The following is a 12,764-nucleotide window of genomic DNA, read 5'->3' on the forward strand; positions in this document are numbered from 1 at the left end:
GTGAAACAGTTGTCATAAAAAGTAGGCCCAATCCAGAAAGAACTCCTAGTCCCCCTGATATTCAAATTCGGCCCCTGACATTTCATGTGGCCCCTGGTGTTCACTAATTTCATAGACTTAAAGAACAAATCATTTTGAGCATTGTGCATACTATTGAAACTGAACTCCCTATTTGCTCCCTAGCCCATGCCCCTGGCTTTAATCCTTCAATGTTTGCAGATCTGTAAGGTCAGCTGTATCATTTATGGTGGTTAGCATCACCACTGCACTGCGTAGGCTACCTATCCAGACCCTTCAGATTTGCAAACATTGAAAGATTAGGCTAGTACCAAGAGGAAGGGGTTGGTAGTGATTTGGGACAGGCTCGTATCTGTTTCCCCCATGTTGGCCTGCCCATTACCTGATTTGGCTACCAGATAAAGGCTAGCATAATAGGCCAAAACATATTGGTGGATGCTCTGTGTCTGTGTCTTAAACCTCTTTTTAGTTTAAGTATGAAAATTACAATAAAATGTGATTTATTAGGGCTATTCCATTGCCTGGTTGGTTTTTATTTGGATTAGTTTAGTTCTAAATATCTCCTTTCCACACATCAATCAGACTGACAGATGCATACAAACCCAGGGTTTTCCCCAAATAATGTAAGAGGCGCTGTGCCACTTTGAGGACTGGCTGCACCACTATTTAAATATATATTTTTAAACTGTTATCATGTAAGGCCATTATTTTCTCTAGATTACATGACATGGCAGTTGCAGGTGTTCAAATCCTGCCCCCCCCCCCCCCCCGGTCCTCCCGTTGCAGACTTAGCAGCACACACTGTTAAGAAAACCCGGGGAGAACCCTGCAAACCCTAAACCTAATATTTTACTGTCTTGAATCTGCTGGAAATATGCTGGTGGACCAAAGCATTAGGGAAATTGCAGATACCGTTTTAAGTAACCTAATTATGAGCACCATGGTAATATGATGGTATATAATAGTCTTTGTCTCCCTCTTTGTCAACAGAGGGTATATCTGGAGCCAAGCAGGACTACAGCCATGGGGATTCCAAGGACAACAAGTGCACTGTCTGCTCTCAGAGCTTCACTACTGAGAGCCAGCTACAGAGGCACCAGCGTGACCATGAGGCCAACGACAAGGCAAGCACAGTGCAAAGGGCCAGACGAGGCCGTTTGACACGACATAGGCTGGACAGACCTAGCCTGGGTGCCAGTCTCTTGCTGCTCTTTTGCCAACGCCTTATGGAATTGTCATGCCAATGTTTAGCTTGACGATGACAGTGGAGTAAGCAAAAGCATAAACCTATCTGGGACCGGGCTAGTACAGACCTACCTTAATGATCTCATTTGATATGGATAGACATGTACTTCATTCACATGATTGATTTTGTGTATGTATGAATGGTTTTCCGGATGTGAAAACACTAGATATGTGTTACATCTATTGTTGATGAAGGTGAAGAACCCCCAAAAAGTACCAGCATGTAGGCCTAGTCCTTTTACTGATGTTTCTGCCCGACACACAGATGAGTTGTTCTCAGACGACAGTTGTAGCTTGTCAACAGAGATACAGTACGAGTAGATTTAAGTTTGTGTTTACTATTCATTATTCAGCCGTCAAGAGTGGGAGAGCCTCTTTGCAGGCCAGTGAGCAAACAGTCAGACAGACAGAGGGAACATCCTCTTTAGACAAATAGCCCAGTGTATAAGGGAAATGTAGTGCCACTCGAGAGCAAATGCAACTGACAAGAGTTATTTAAGAAATAAATATATTAGAAAATATACCCAGGAAATAAGAACTTCAGCCAAGCAGACCAACTGACATTTGCCTGAAAATTATAACAGGAGAGAAAATATACTGTCTGGACTGTTTGTTATTGTAGGACTCAGTTACTCAGTCACATTTTTTTAAACGTTTAAGTCATTTAGCAGACGGTCCTATCCAGAGTGACATACAGGATCAATAAGGGTTAAGTGCCTTGCAAAGGCACATTGCCAGATGTTTCACTTGCTCTGCTTGGTGATTCAAATCAGCGACCTTTCGGTTACTGGCCCAACACTCTTAACCACTAGGCTACCTGCAGCTCACACAGTCACTCACTTGCGTACACTCGCTCACTTACTCACTGTCTTTTCTCTCTTTTTCCCTTCCAGCCTCACCGGTGCGACCAGTGTGCCCAGACGTTTAACGTGGAGTTCAACCTCACGCTCCACAAGTCCACACACGCCACCTCCAACCCCACCTGCCCGGTGTGCCACAAGAAGTTCTCCCGCGTGGCCAGTCTCAAGTCCCATATCATGCTGCATGAGAAGGAGGAGCGTCAGTTAATTCAGTGATATGGGGCGGCAGGTAGCCAGTGGTTAGAGCGTTGGGCCAGTAACCGAGAGGTTGCTGGATCGAATCCCCGAGCCGACAAGGTAAAAATCTGTCGTTCTGCCCCTGACAACCCACTGTTCCCCGGTAGGCCGTCATTGTAAATAAGAATTTGTTCTTAACGGACTTGCCTAGTTAAAAAAAAAAAATGAATTGAACTCATTCAAACATGTAATTTAAAAAATTTGATTGTCTTCTATCTGCTGGGAAAAATGGTTTATCGAAGGTTAAAATGTAATTTGTAGCTGGTGGCTAATACTTTTAATTATCTTATTAATTCAATTAATCAATAATAATCTGTGGACTTTTTCACATCAGGTCACAAACCATCCTCATAATGATAATATTGCAACTGAAAATGAGCCTTCCCTGTTTGTATGTTTTTTTCCATTTCATGCCGAATGAACACGACCGAGCTGGCTGGGCTTTTAAACGTCTTGCACGACCGAACACGACCGAAGACTCAGATCTGGAGTTGTTTATTCAGAAAGCGAATTATAATAATATTATATAGGTGACAGCTTTCTAAAGCACATGCATGAGTCGATCATGCGTGTCTTCTGAATTGGGGTCCTTCTCCGTCCTCCTCCTCTTGTCTGTGACCTCATCTTCTCGTCTCTTTCTCCGCCTCTGTTCTTTCCCCCTCTCCTCCTCTAGAATCTGATCTGTACAGAGTGTGGCGARGAGTTCATTCTCCACAGTCAGCTCATGCTGCATCTGGAGGAGCATCGCAAAGAGCTGTCTGGGGCCAAGGTGTACACCTGCAAGACCTGCAGCAAGGAGTTCAAGATGGCGGGCCAGCTCAAGGAGCACACCAAGACCCACATCAAGATGAGGTTAGAGAGCGAGGGGACAGTAGCACAGAGGGTCTCAGGTTTATTGATACTGTTGTCCAAAGTGCTTGTTTAGCAACACATTACTAAGTGTACTGAGTGCTCTTATCTCCCTGTGTCTTTCTGTTTCCTATTTTTCGTTTGGAGGACCAGCAGTTAAATTGTGTTTCAAAAGAACAACCTGACCCAAAGACTGTGTCCACATTGCGTTGATTTCTGTTTCTCGGGCACTTGTTTTTTTCCGTCAGGCCACTCAGCTCGAATTCCAGAAACTACAAGAAGAATATTGATCGCAGTGGATTTACCAACAGCTGTCAGCACTGTGGCAAGACGTTTAAAAAGCCCAGCCAGCTCGTTCGACACACACGAATACACACAGGTAAGCAAAAGACAGCTGGGTCATGTTCATTATGGCACGCATCAGAAAACATTGAAAAACATTTTGCAACTGAAAATGAGTCCTTCCCTCTTTGTATGTTTTCTTCCATTTCATGCCGAATGAACACGACCGAAGACTCAGATTTGGAGTTGTTTACTTCAGAAAGCGATTTTAATTGGAGAGCATGAGATGAAATAATGGCCTCTTCAGCCCTAGAGGCCCAGTCAGTGTGCTGTATCACTGTTGGACACCAGGGGTCTCTACCATGATTGGGAATAAACCTTGTCTCTCATCAACAAGGACTCCTTTTTCACTGTTGCACCTACTAAGGATTCTGTCACATGAGGCTGCTGAAGGGAGGACGGCTCATAATAATGGCCGGAACGGAGTGAATGGAATGGCATCGAACACCTGGAGACCCTGTGTTTGATGTATTTTATAGCATTCCGCTCCAGTTGTTAATACACAGGAGGCAAAGGCCACATTTGCCCTGAGAAATACAACAGGGCCATACAGTTTTCCCATACATGTTTCTACATTTTCCCCTTGTAAAATGTGTTGAAGTAGATATGGCATATATAGCCTTAAAAAAAAATCTCCCAAAACATCCACTAAAATATAATAGTCATACGCTATGTGCACAGGGGCATTGTCATGCTGAAACAGTAAATGGCCTTCCCCAAACTGTTGCCACGAAGTTGGAAGTACAGAATCATCTAGACTGTCATTGTATGCTGTAACGTTGAGATTCCCCTTCACTGGTACTAACGGGCTTAGCCTGAACCATGAAAAACAGCCCCAGACCATTATTCCTCCTCCACCAAACTTTACAGTTGGCACTATGCATTGGGGCAGGCAGCGTTCTCCTAGCATCCGCCAAACCCAGATTTGTCTGTCGGACTGCCAGATGATGAAGCGTGATTCATCACTCCAGAGAACGTGTTTCCACTGCTCCAGAGTCCAATGGTGGCGAGTTTTACACCACTCCAGCCGATGCTTGGCATTGCGCATGGTGATCTCAGGCTTGTGTGCGGCTGCTCGACCATAGAAACCCATTTCATGAAGCTCCCGACGGACAGTTCTTGTGCTGACGTTGCTTCCAGAGGCAGTTTGGAACCCGGTAGTAAGTGTTGCAACCGAGGAAAGATGATGAGTTTCCACTTCACAATAACAGCATTTCCAGTTGACCGGGGCAGCTCGGTCAAAAAATGTTGACAAACTGACTTGTTGGAAAGGTGGCATCCTATGACAGTGATACGTTGAAAGTCACTGAGCTCTTCAGTAAGGCCATGCTGATACCAATGTTTGTCCCAGAAAATCTTAAGTGATATTACATACAGCCGGGAAGAACTATTGGATATAAGAGTGACATCATCTTACCAACATTACAACCAGGAATACGACTTTCCCGAAGCGGATCCTTAGTTCAGACAACCACCCAGGACAGTGGATCTAATCCCAGAAGCCATCCCAAAACAAGGTCGCCGCTGAAGAGGCAGACGTAGGGGCCTCCTGGACAGGCTCCGGGCACACCGCCCACCGCTTCCGAGTATACTACTCGCCAATGTCCATTCTCTTGACAACAAGTCAGACGAAATTTAAGCAAGGGTTGTCTTCCAGACAGACATCAGAGATTGTAACATTCTCTGTTTCACGGAAACATGGCTTTCTCAGGATACGTTGTCGGAGTCGGATCAGCCACCGGACTTCTTCATGCGTAGGGCAGACAGCGATAAACACCTCTTTGGGAAGAAGATGGGCGGGGGTGTATGCTTCATGATTAACAACTCATGGTGTAATCGTAACAACATACAGGAACTCAAGTCCTTCTGCTCACCTAACCTAGAATTCCTTACAGTCAAATGCCGGCCATATTATCTCCCAAGAGAATTCTCGTCAGTTATCGTCACAGCTGTGTATATACCCCCTCAAGCAGACACTACGACAGCTCTCAAGGAACTTCACTGGACTCTATGTACACTGGAAACCATATATCCTGAGGCTGCATTTATTGTAGCTGGGGATTTTAACAAAGCAAATTTGAGAACAAGGCTACCTAAATTCTATTCAGCATATTGATTGCAGCACTCGCATGGCAGAAACTCAAACAGCTTGTACCTGTGACTATAAACATTCAACGCTGGTCTGACCAATCGGAATCCACGCTTCAAGATTGCTTTGATCACGCGGACAGGGAAATGTTCCGGGCAGCCTCAGAGAATATCATCGATCTATACGCTGACTCGATGAGTGAGTTTATAAGGAAGTGCATTGGAGATGTTGTACCCCCTGTGACTATTAAAACCTACCCTAAACAGAAATCGTGGATGGATGGCGGCATTCGCGCAAAACTGAAATCACAAACCACCGCATTTAACCATGGAAAGAGGACTGGGAATATGGCCGAATATATAAACAGTGTAGTTATTCCCTCCGCAAGGCAATCAAACAAGCGAAATGTCAGTATAGGGACAACGTGGAGTAGCAGTTCAACGGCTCAGACACGAGATGTATGTGGCAGGTTCTACAGGAAATCACGGACTACAAAAAGAAAACCAGCCACATTACGGACACCAGCGTCTCGCTTCCAGACAAACTAAACACCTTCTTTGCCCGCTTTCAGGATAATACAGCGCCACCGTCACGGCCCACTAACAAGGACCGCACCCCCCTCTCCTTCTCTGTGGCCGACGTAAGACATTTTAAACGTGTTAAACCTCACAGAGCTGTTGGCCCAGACGGCATCCCTAGTCGTGTCCTCAGAGCATGCACAGACCAGCTGGCTGGTGTGTTTACGGACATATTCAATCGCTTCCAATCCCAGTCTGCTGTCCCACATGCTTCAAGATGGCCACCATTGTTCCTGTACCCAAGAAGGCAAAGGTAACTGAACTGAATGACTACTGCCCCGTATCACTGACTTCTGTCATCATGAAGTGCTTTGAGAGACTAGTCAAGGATCATATCACCTCCACCTTACCTGCCACCCTAGACCCACATCAGTTTGCATACCGCCCCAACAGGTCCACATATTGATGCAATCGCCTGCACACTGCCCTATCCCATCTGGGAAAGAGGAATACCTATGTAAGAATGCTGTTCATTGACTAATGCTCAGCATTCAACACCATAGTACCCTTCAAGCTCATCATTAAGCTGGAGGCCATGGGTCTCAACCCCGCCCTGTGCAATTGGGTCCTGGACATTCTGACGGGCCGCTCCCAGGTGGTGAAGGTAGGAAACAACATCTCCACTTCGCTGACCCTCAACACTGGGGCCCCACCCCACAAGGGTGCGTGCTCAGCCCCCTCCTGCACTCCCTGTTCACCCATGACTGCGTGGCCATGCATGCCTCGAACTCAATCATCAAGTTTGCAGATGACACAACAGTAGTAGGCTTGATTACCAACAACGACAAGACAGCCTGCAGGGAGGAGGTGAGGGCACTCAGAGTGTGGTGTCAGGAAAACAACCTTTCACTCAACATCAACAAAACAAAGGAGATGATTGTGGACTTCAGGAAACAGCAGAGGGAGCACCCCCTATTCACATTGAAGGGACAGTAGTGGAGAAGGTGGAAAGTTTTAAGTTCCTCGGCTTACACATCACAAACAAACTGAAATGGTCCACCCACACAGTCAGTGTGGCGAAGAAGGCGCTATAGCGCCTCTTAAACCTCAGGAGGCTGAAGAAATTTGGCTTGTCATCTAAACCCTAACAAAGTTTTACAGATGCACAATCGATCATCCTGTCGGGCTGTATCACTGCCTGGTACGGCAACTGCACCGCCCTCAACCGCAAGGCTCTCCAGAGGGTGGTGCGGTCTGCACAACGCATCACCGGGGGCAAAATACCTGCCCTCCAAGACACTAACTCAGAGCCGCTGCTGCCTAGTCACTTTAAACAATGCCACTTTAATAATGTTAACATATCTTACATTACTCATCTCATATGTATAGACTGTACCTTATACCGTCTGTTGCACCATGCCTATGCCCCTCATCCATATATTTATATGTACATATCCTTATTCCTCCCTTTAGATATGTGTGTATTAGGTAGTTGTTGGGGAATTGTTAGATTTGATTTGAAATAAACGTAAAATTTTCAAAAGTTGCCATTCCTCCTAATACACCTACTGATTTCCTTTCAGACATATCACCTTAAGCCCAGACTCCTCTGAGTTCATTCAGAGTTTCAGCTATCCTTCCTCACAGAGCCCCTCCGTGCCACCTCATCTTAATGTTAATTTGTGGGCTGGATGGATGACTAATGCTGTGCTGGAGATGGTTGGTCTGTGCTCTGAATCTCAAACAGCACATTAAGGGGATGTGCTGAGGGGAGCTATGGTGTTTCAAGCTCAGCCTGCAGGCTCCAGTTAGCTAACTGAAACTAAAGCCGGTATCCTTTGCATCATGCCTTGCAGGCCGCTCTTACCAGGTGACGTGGAGAGGATCTGTGGCTGCACCACGTACTCTCATTACTGGTGTCCCCCAGGGCTCGGTTCTAGGCCCTCTCCTCTTCTCTCTGTACACCAAGTCACTCGGCTCCGTCATATCCTCACATGGTCTCTCCTATCATTGCTTTGCGAATGACACTCAACTACTTTTCTCCTTAATAACCACTTCTGACACCCAGTTGGCGACACACATCTCTGCGTGCCTGGCAGATATCTCAACTTGGATGTCGGTCCACCACCTCAAGCTCAACTTAGACAAGACGAAACTGCTCTTCACACAGGAAGCGGCGCAGGTCTATCCAGAACGCTACAGCCCGCCTAGTTTTCAACCGTCCAAAGTTCTCTCATGTCACCCCGCTCCTCCGCACACTCCACTGGCTTCCAGTCGAAGCTCGCATCCACTACTACCATGGTGCTTACCTACGGAACAGCAAGAGGAACTGCCCCCACCTCCAGGCTATGCTCAAGCCCTACACTAGAGGTCGACCGATTAATCGGAATGGCCGATTTAATTAGGGCCGTTTTCAAGTTTTCACAACAATCGGAAATCGGTATTTTTGGACGCCGATTTTGCAGAATTTTTAAAGATATTTTTTAACACCTTTATTTAACTAGGCAAGTCAGTTAAGAACACATTCTTATTTTCAATGACGGCCTAGGAACGGTGGGTTAACTGCCTTGTTCAGGGGCAAAACGATAGATTTTTACCTTGTCAGCTCGGGGATTCAATCTTGCAACCTTACGGTTAACTAGTTCAACGCTCTAACCACCTGCCTCACGAGGAGCCCGCCTGTTACGCGAATGCAGTAAGAAACCAAGGAAAGTTGCTAGCTAGCATTAAACTTATCTTATAAAAAACAATCAATCAATCATAATCACTAGTTATAACTACACATGGTTGATGATATTACTAGTTTATCTAGCGTGTCCTGCGTTGCATATAATCGATGCGGTGCGCATTCGCGAAAAAGGACTGTCGTTGCTCCAACGTGTACCTAACCATAAACATCAATGCCTTTCTTAAAATCAATACACAGAAGTATATATTTTTAAACCTGCATATTTAGCTAAAAGAAATCCAGGTTAGCAGGCAATATTAACCAGGTGAAATTGTGTCACTTCTCTTGCGTTCATTGCACATAGAGTCAGGGTATATGCAACAGTTTGGGCCACCTGGCTCTTTGCAAACTAATTTGCCAGAATTTTACGTAATTATGACATAACATTGAAGGTTGTGCAATATAACAGGAATATTTAGACTTATGGATGCCACCCGTTAGATGAAATACGGAACGGTTCCGTATTTCACTGAAAGAATAAACGTCTTGTTTTCGAGATGATAGTTTCCAGATTCGACCATATTAATGACCTAAGACTCGTATTTCTGTGTGTTATTATGTTATAATTAAGTCTATGATATGATAGAGCAGTCTGACTGAGCGATGGTAGGCACCAGCAGGCTCGTAAGTATTCATTCAAACAACACTTTCGTGCGTTTTGCCAGCAGCTCTTCACAATGCTTCAAGCATTGCGCTGTTTATGACTTCAAGCCTATCAACTCCCAAGGTATATGAAATACAAATCGTATAGAGAGAAATAGTCCTATAATTCCTATAATAACTACAACCTAAAACTTCTTACCTGGGAATATTGAAGACTCATGTTAAAAGGAACCACCAGCTTTCATATGTTCTCATGTTCTGAGCAAGGAACTTAAACGTTAGCTTTCTTACGTGGCACATATTGCACTTTTACTTTCTTCTCCAACACTTTTTTTTGCATTATTTAAACCAAATTGAACATGTTTCATTATTTGAGGCTAAATAGATTTTATTGATGTATTAAGTTAAAATAAGTGTTCATTCAGTATTGTTGTAATTGTCATTATAAAAATTAAAAAAAATGGGTCCTGGACATTCTGCAAACATTGTCACATGAGGGCGACGCGTGCAAGTTGATGGCAGAACAAGAGGTAGTTCTAATAGAATGGCATCATAAAAAGCTTTTATTTACATGTTGCTTATGAGTGCATCTCACAGTACTTTTAGATTTTAAGGCTCGTATGAATGTCTTGCTTAACATAATGTTTGTCATCGCAAATCAACTGCATTATAAACTCAGCAAAAAAGAAACGTCCTCTCACTGTCAACTGCGTTTATTTTCAGCAAACTTAACACGTGTAAGTTTGCGGCTATGGAACCCTGACCTGTTCACCGGACGTGCTACCTGTCCCAGACCTGCTATTTTTAACTCTCTAGAGACAGCAGGAGCGGTAGAGATACTCTCAATGATCGGCTATGAAAAGCCAACTGACATTTACTCCTGAGGTTCTGACTTGTTGCACCCTCGACAACTACTGTGATTATTATTATTTGACCATGCTGGTCATTTATGAACATTTTAACATCTTGGCCACCCCTCATAGCCTGGTTCCTCTCTAGGTTTCTTCCTAGGTTTTGGCCTTTCTATTGATTTTTTCCTAGCCACCGTGCTTCTACACCTGCATTGCTTGCTGTTTGGGGTTTTAGGCTGGGTTTCTGTACAGCACTTTGAGATAGCCCTTCTTACATCAGCTAATATTTAAATACATTTGATTTGATTTAAATATTTGAATGAACATTACAAGATTCAACAACTGAGACATAAACTGAACAAGTTTCACAGACATGCGAATTAATAGAAATGGAATAATGTGTCCCTGAACAAAGGGGGGGTCAAAATCAAAAGTAACAGTCAGTATCTGGTGTGGCCACCAACAACAAGTACTGCAGTGCATCGCCTCCTCATGGACTGCACCAGATTTGCCAGTTCTTGCTGTGAGATGTTACCCCACTCTTCCACCAAGGCACCTGCAAGTTCCCGGACATGTCTGGGGGGAATGGCCCTAGTCCTCACCCTTCGGACCAATAGGTCCCAGACATGCTCAATGGGATTGAGATTCGTGGTCTTCGCTGGCCATGGCAGAACACTGGCATTCCTGTCTTGCAGGAAATCACACACAGAATGAGCAGTATGGCTGGTGGCATTGTCATGCTGGAGGGTCATGTCAGAATGAGCCTGCAGGAAGGGTACCACATGAGGGAGGAATATGTCTTCCCTGTAACGCACAGCGTTGATATTGCCTGCAATGACAACAAGCTCAGTCCGATGATGCTGTGACACAACGCCCCAGACCATGACGGACCCTCCACCTCCAAATCGATCCCGCTCCAGAATACAGGCCTCGGTGTAACGCTCATTCCTTCAATGATAAACGCGAATCCGATCATCACCCCTGGTGAGACAAAACCGCGACTCGTCAGTGAAGAGCACTTCATGCCAGTCCTGTCTGGTCCAGCGATGGTGGGTTTGTGCCCATAGGCGATGTTGTTGCCGGTGATGTCTGGTGAGGACCTGCCTTACAACAGGCTTACAAGTGCTCAGTCCAGCCTCTCTGTCTATTGCGGACAGTCTGAGCGCTGATGGAGGGATTGTGCGTTCCTGGTGTAACTCAGGCAGTTGTTGTTGCCATCCTGTTCCTGTCCAGCAGGTGTGATGCTCGGATGTACCGATCCTGTGCAGGTGTTGTATGTGGTCTGCCACTGCGAGGACGATCAGCTCTCCCTACTGTCTCCCTGTAGCTCTGTCTCAGTCTCACAGTACAGACATTGCAATTTATTGCCCTGGCCACATCTGCAGTCCTCATGCCTCCTTGCAGCATACCTAAGGCATGTTCACGCAGATGAGCAGGAACCCTGGGCATCTTTGTTGTTGTTGGTGTTTTTTAGAGTCAGTAGAAAGGCCTCTTTAGTGTCCTAAGTTCAACCAGTAAAATGGCTCTTTGCTACCTTTTGCTACAGGCTATATCAATGAGCGTTAGCATTCTAGCTAACAACTGCTGCATCAAATCGTTTTTTTTGCGAAGATAACAACCAAATATAATCTTAACGACTGTTCAAGCAAGAAGTATTTTGTTTAGAGGTAATAAAAACGCAAATCTAGGCTATGTTCAATGGGCACAGATGGCGATGTATTTCATACTGCCGCACGCATCTCAGTGTGTCGTGTGCTGGGAATGTGCTGGGAATGGGTCTATTTAGTGGTGTGTTCTCCCTCTTCTTCTCTCTCTTTTCCCTTTTGTATCCCCCAGGTGTATTGAGTATTGTGTGTTACACCTCACCAACGAGGTATACTTAAGCAATAAGGCCCGATGAGGTGTGGTATATGGCCACAGCTAAGTTCTGTTTTTATGCATGACTCAACGTGGAGTGCCTGGACACAGCCCTTAGCCGTGGTTTATTGGCCATATATCACAAACCCCTGAGGTTGCTTTTATAAACTGGTTAACAATGTAATTAGAGCAGTAAAACAATGTTTTGTCATACCCGTGGTATACGGTCTATCAGAATTCAGGGCTCAAACCACCGAGTTTATAATGAGTTTTATACCATGGGATTGTTGAGTACTCGTTTCTGATTGGCTTGAATGGCATTCTAGAGCGTGCATCATTTCCCTATAATGCACAGTATAATTGCACGGTATAATTCAATGGCAATGAAGTTCATTCTTACATGTTCTATTTTAGCTGCTTTTGAAAGCCAAAGTCGAATTGAAAATATCAATATCATTGTTGAATTCGATTTTCATAATAGCAAGCTAGGATATTGGTTTAGTTAGCTAAGCTAGCAAGTCTATTTGTTTGGTTACCAAGGCAACTACTCTAGCTATCTAGCTAGCT

The 12,764-nt window shown here is 44.8% G+C and overlaps 1 protein-coding gene across 1 annotated transcript in view; it reads left to right on the forward strand.

Annotated features, from left to right (window-relative positions):
- Positions 1-12,764, forward strand: part of LOC111958868 (zinc finger protein 236-like) — an 84,595-nt gene that overhangs the window by 2,493 nt on the left and 69,338 nt on the right. Inside the window, 4 exon segments of the mRNA XM_070437291.1 lie at positions 1,009-1,142; positions 2,157-2,319; positions 3,032-3,212; positions 3,458-3,588. Coding sequence (XP_070293392.1) covers positions 1,009-1,142; positions 2,157-2,319; positions 3,032-3,212; positions 3,458-3,588 — 609 coding nt within the window.

The sequence above is a fragment of the Salvelinus sp. IW2-2015 genome, linkage group LG35 (genome assembly GCF_002910315.2).
Source record: "Salvelinus sp. IW2-2015 linkage group LG35, ASM291031v2, whole genome shotgun sequence".
Classification (NCBI taxonomy): Eukaryota; Metazoa; Chordata; class Actinopteri; order Salmoniformes; family Salmonidae; genus Salvelinus; species Salvelinus sp. IW2-2015.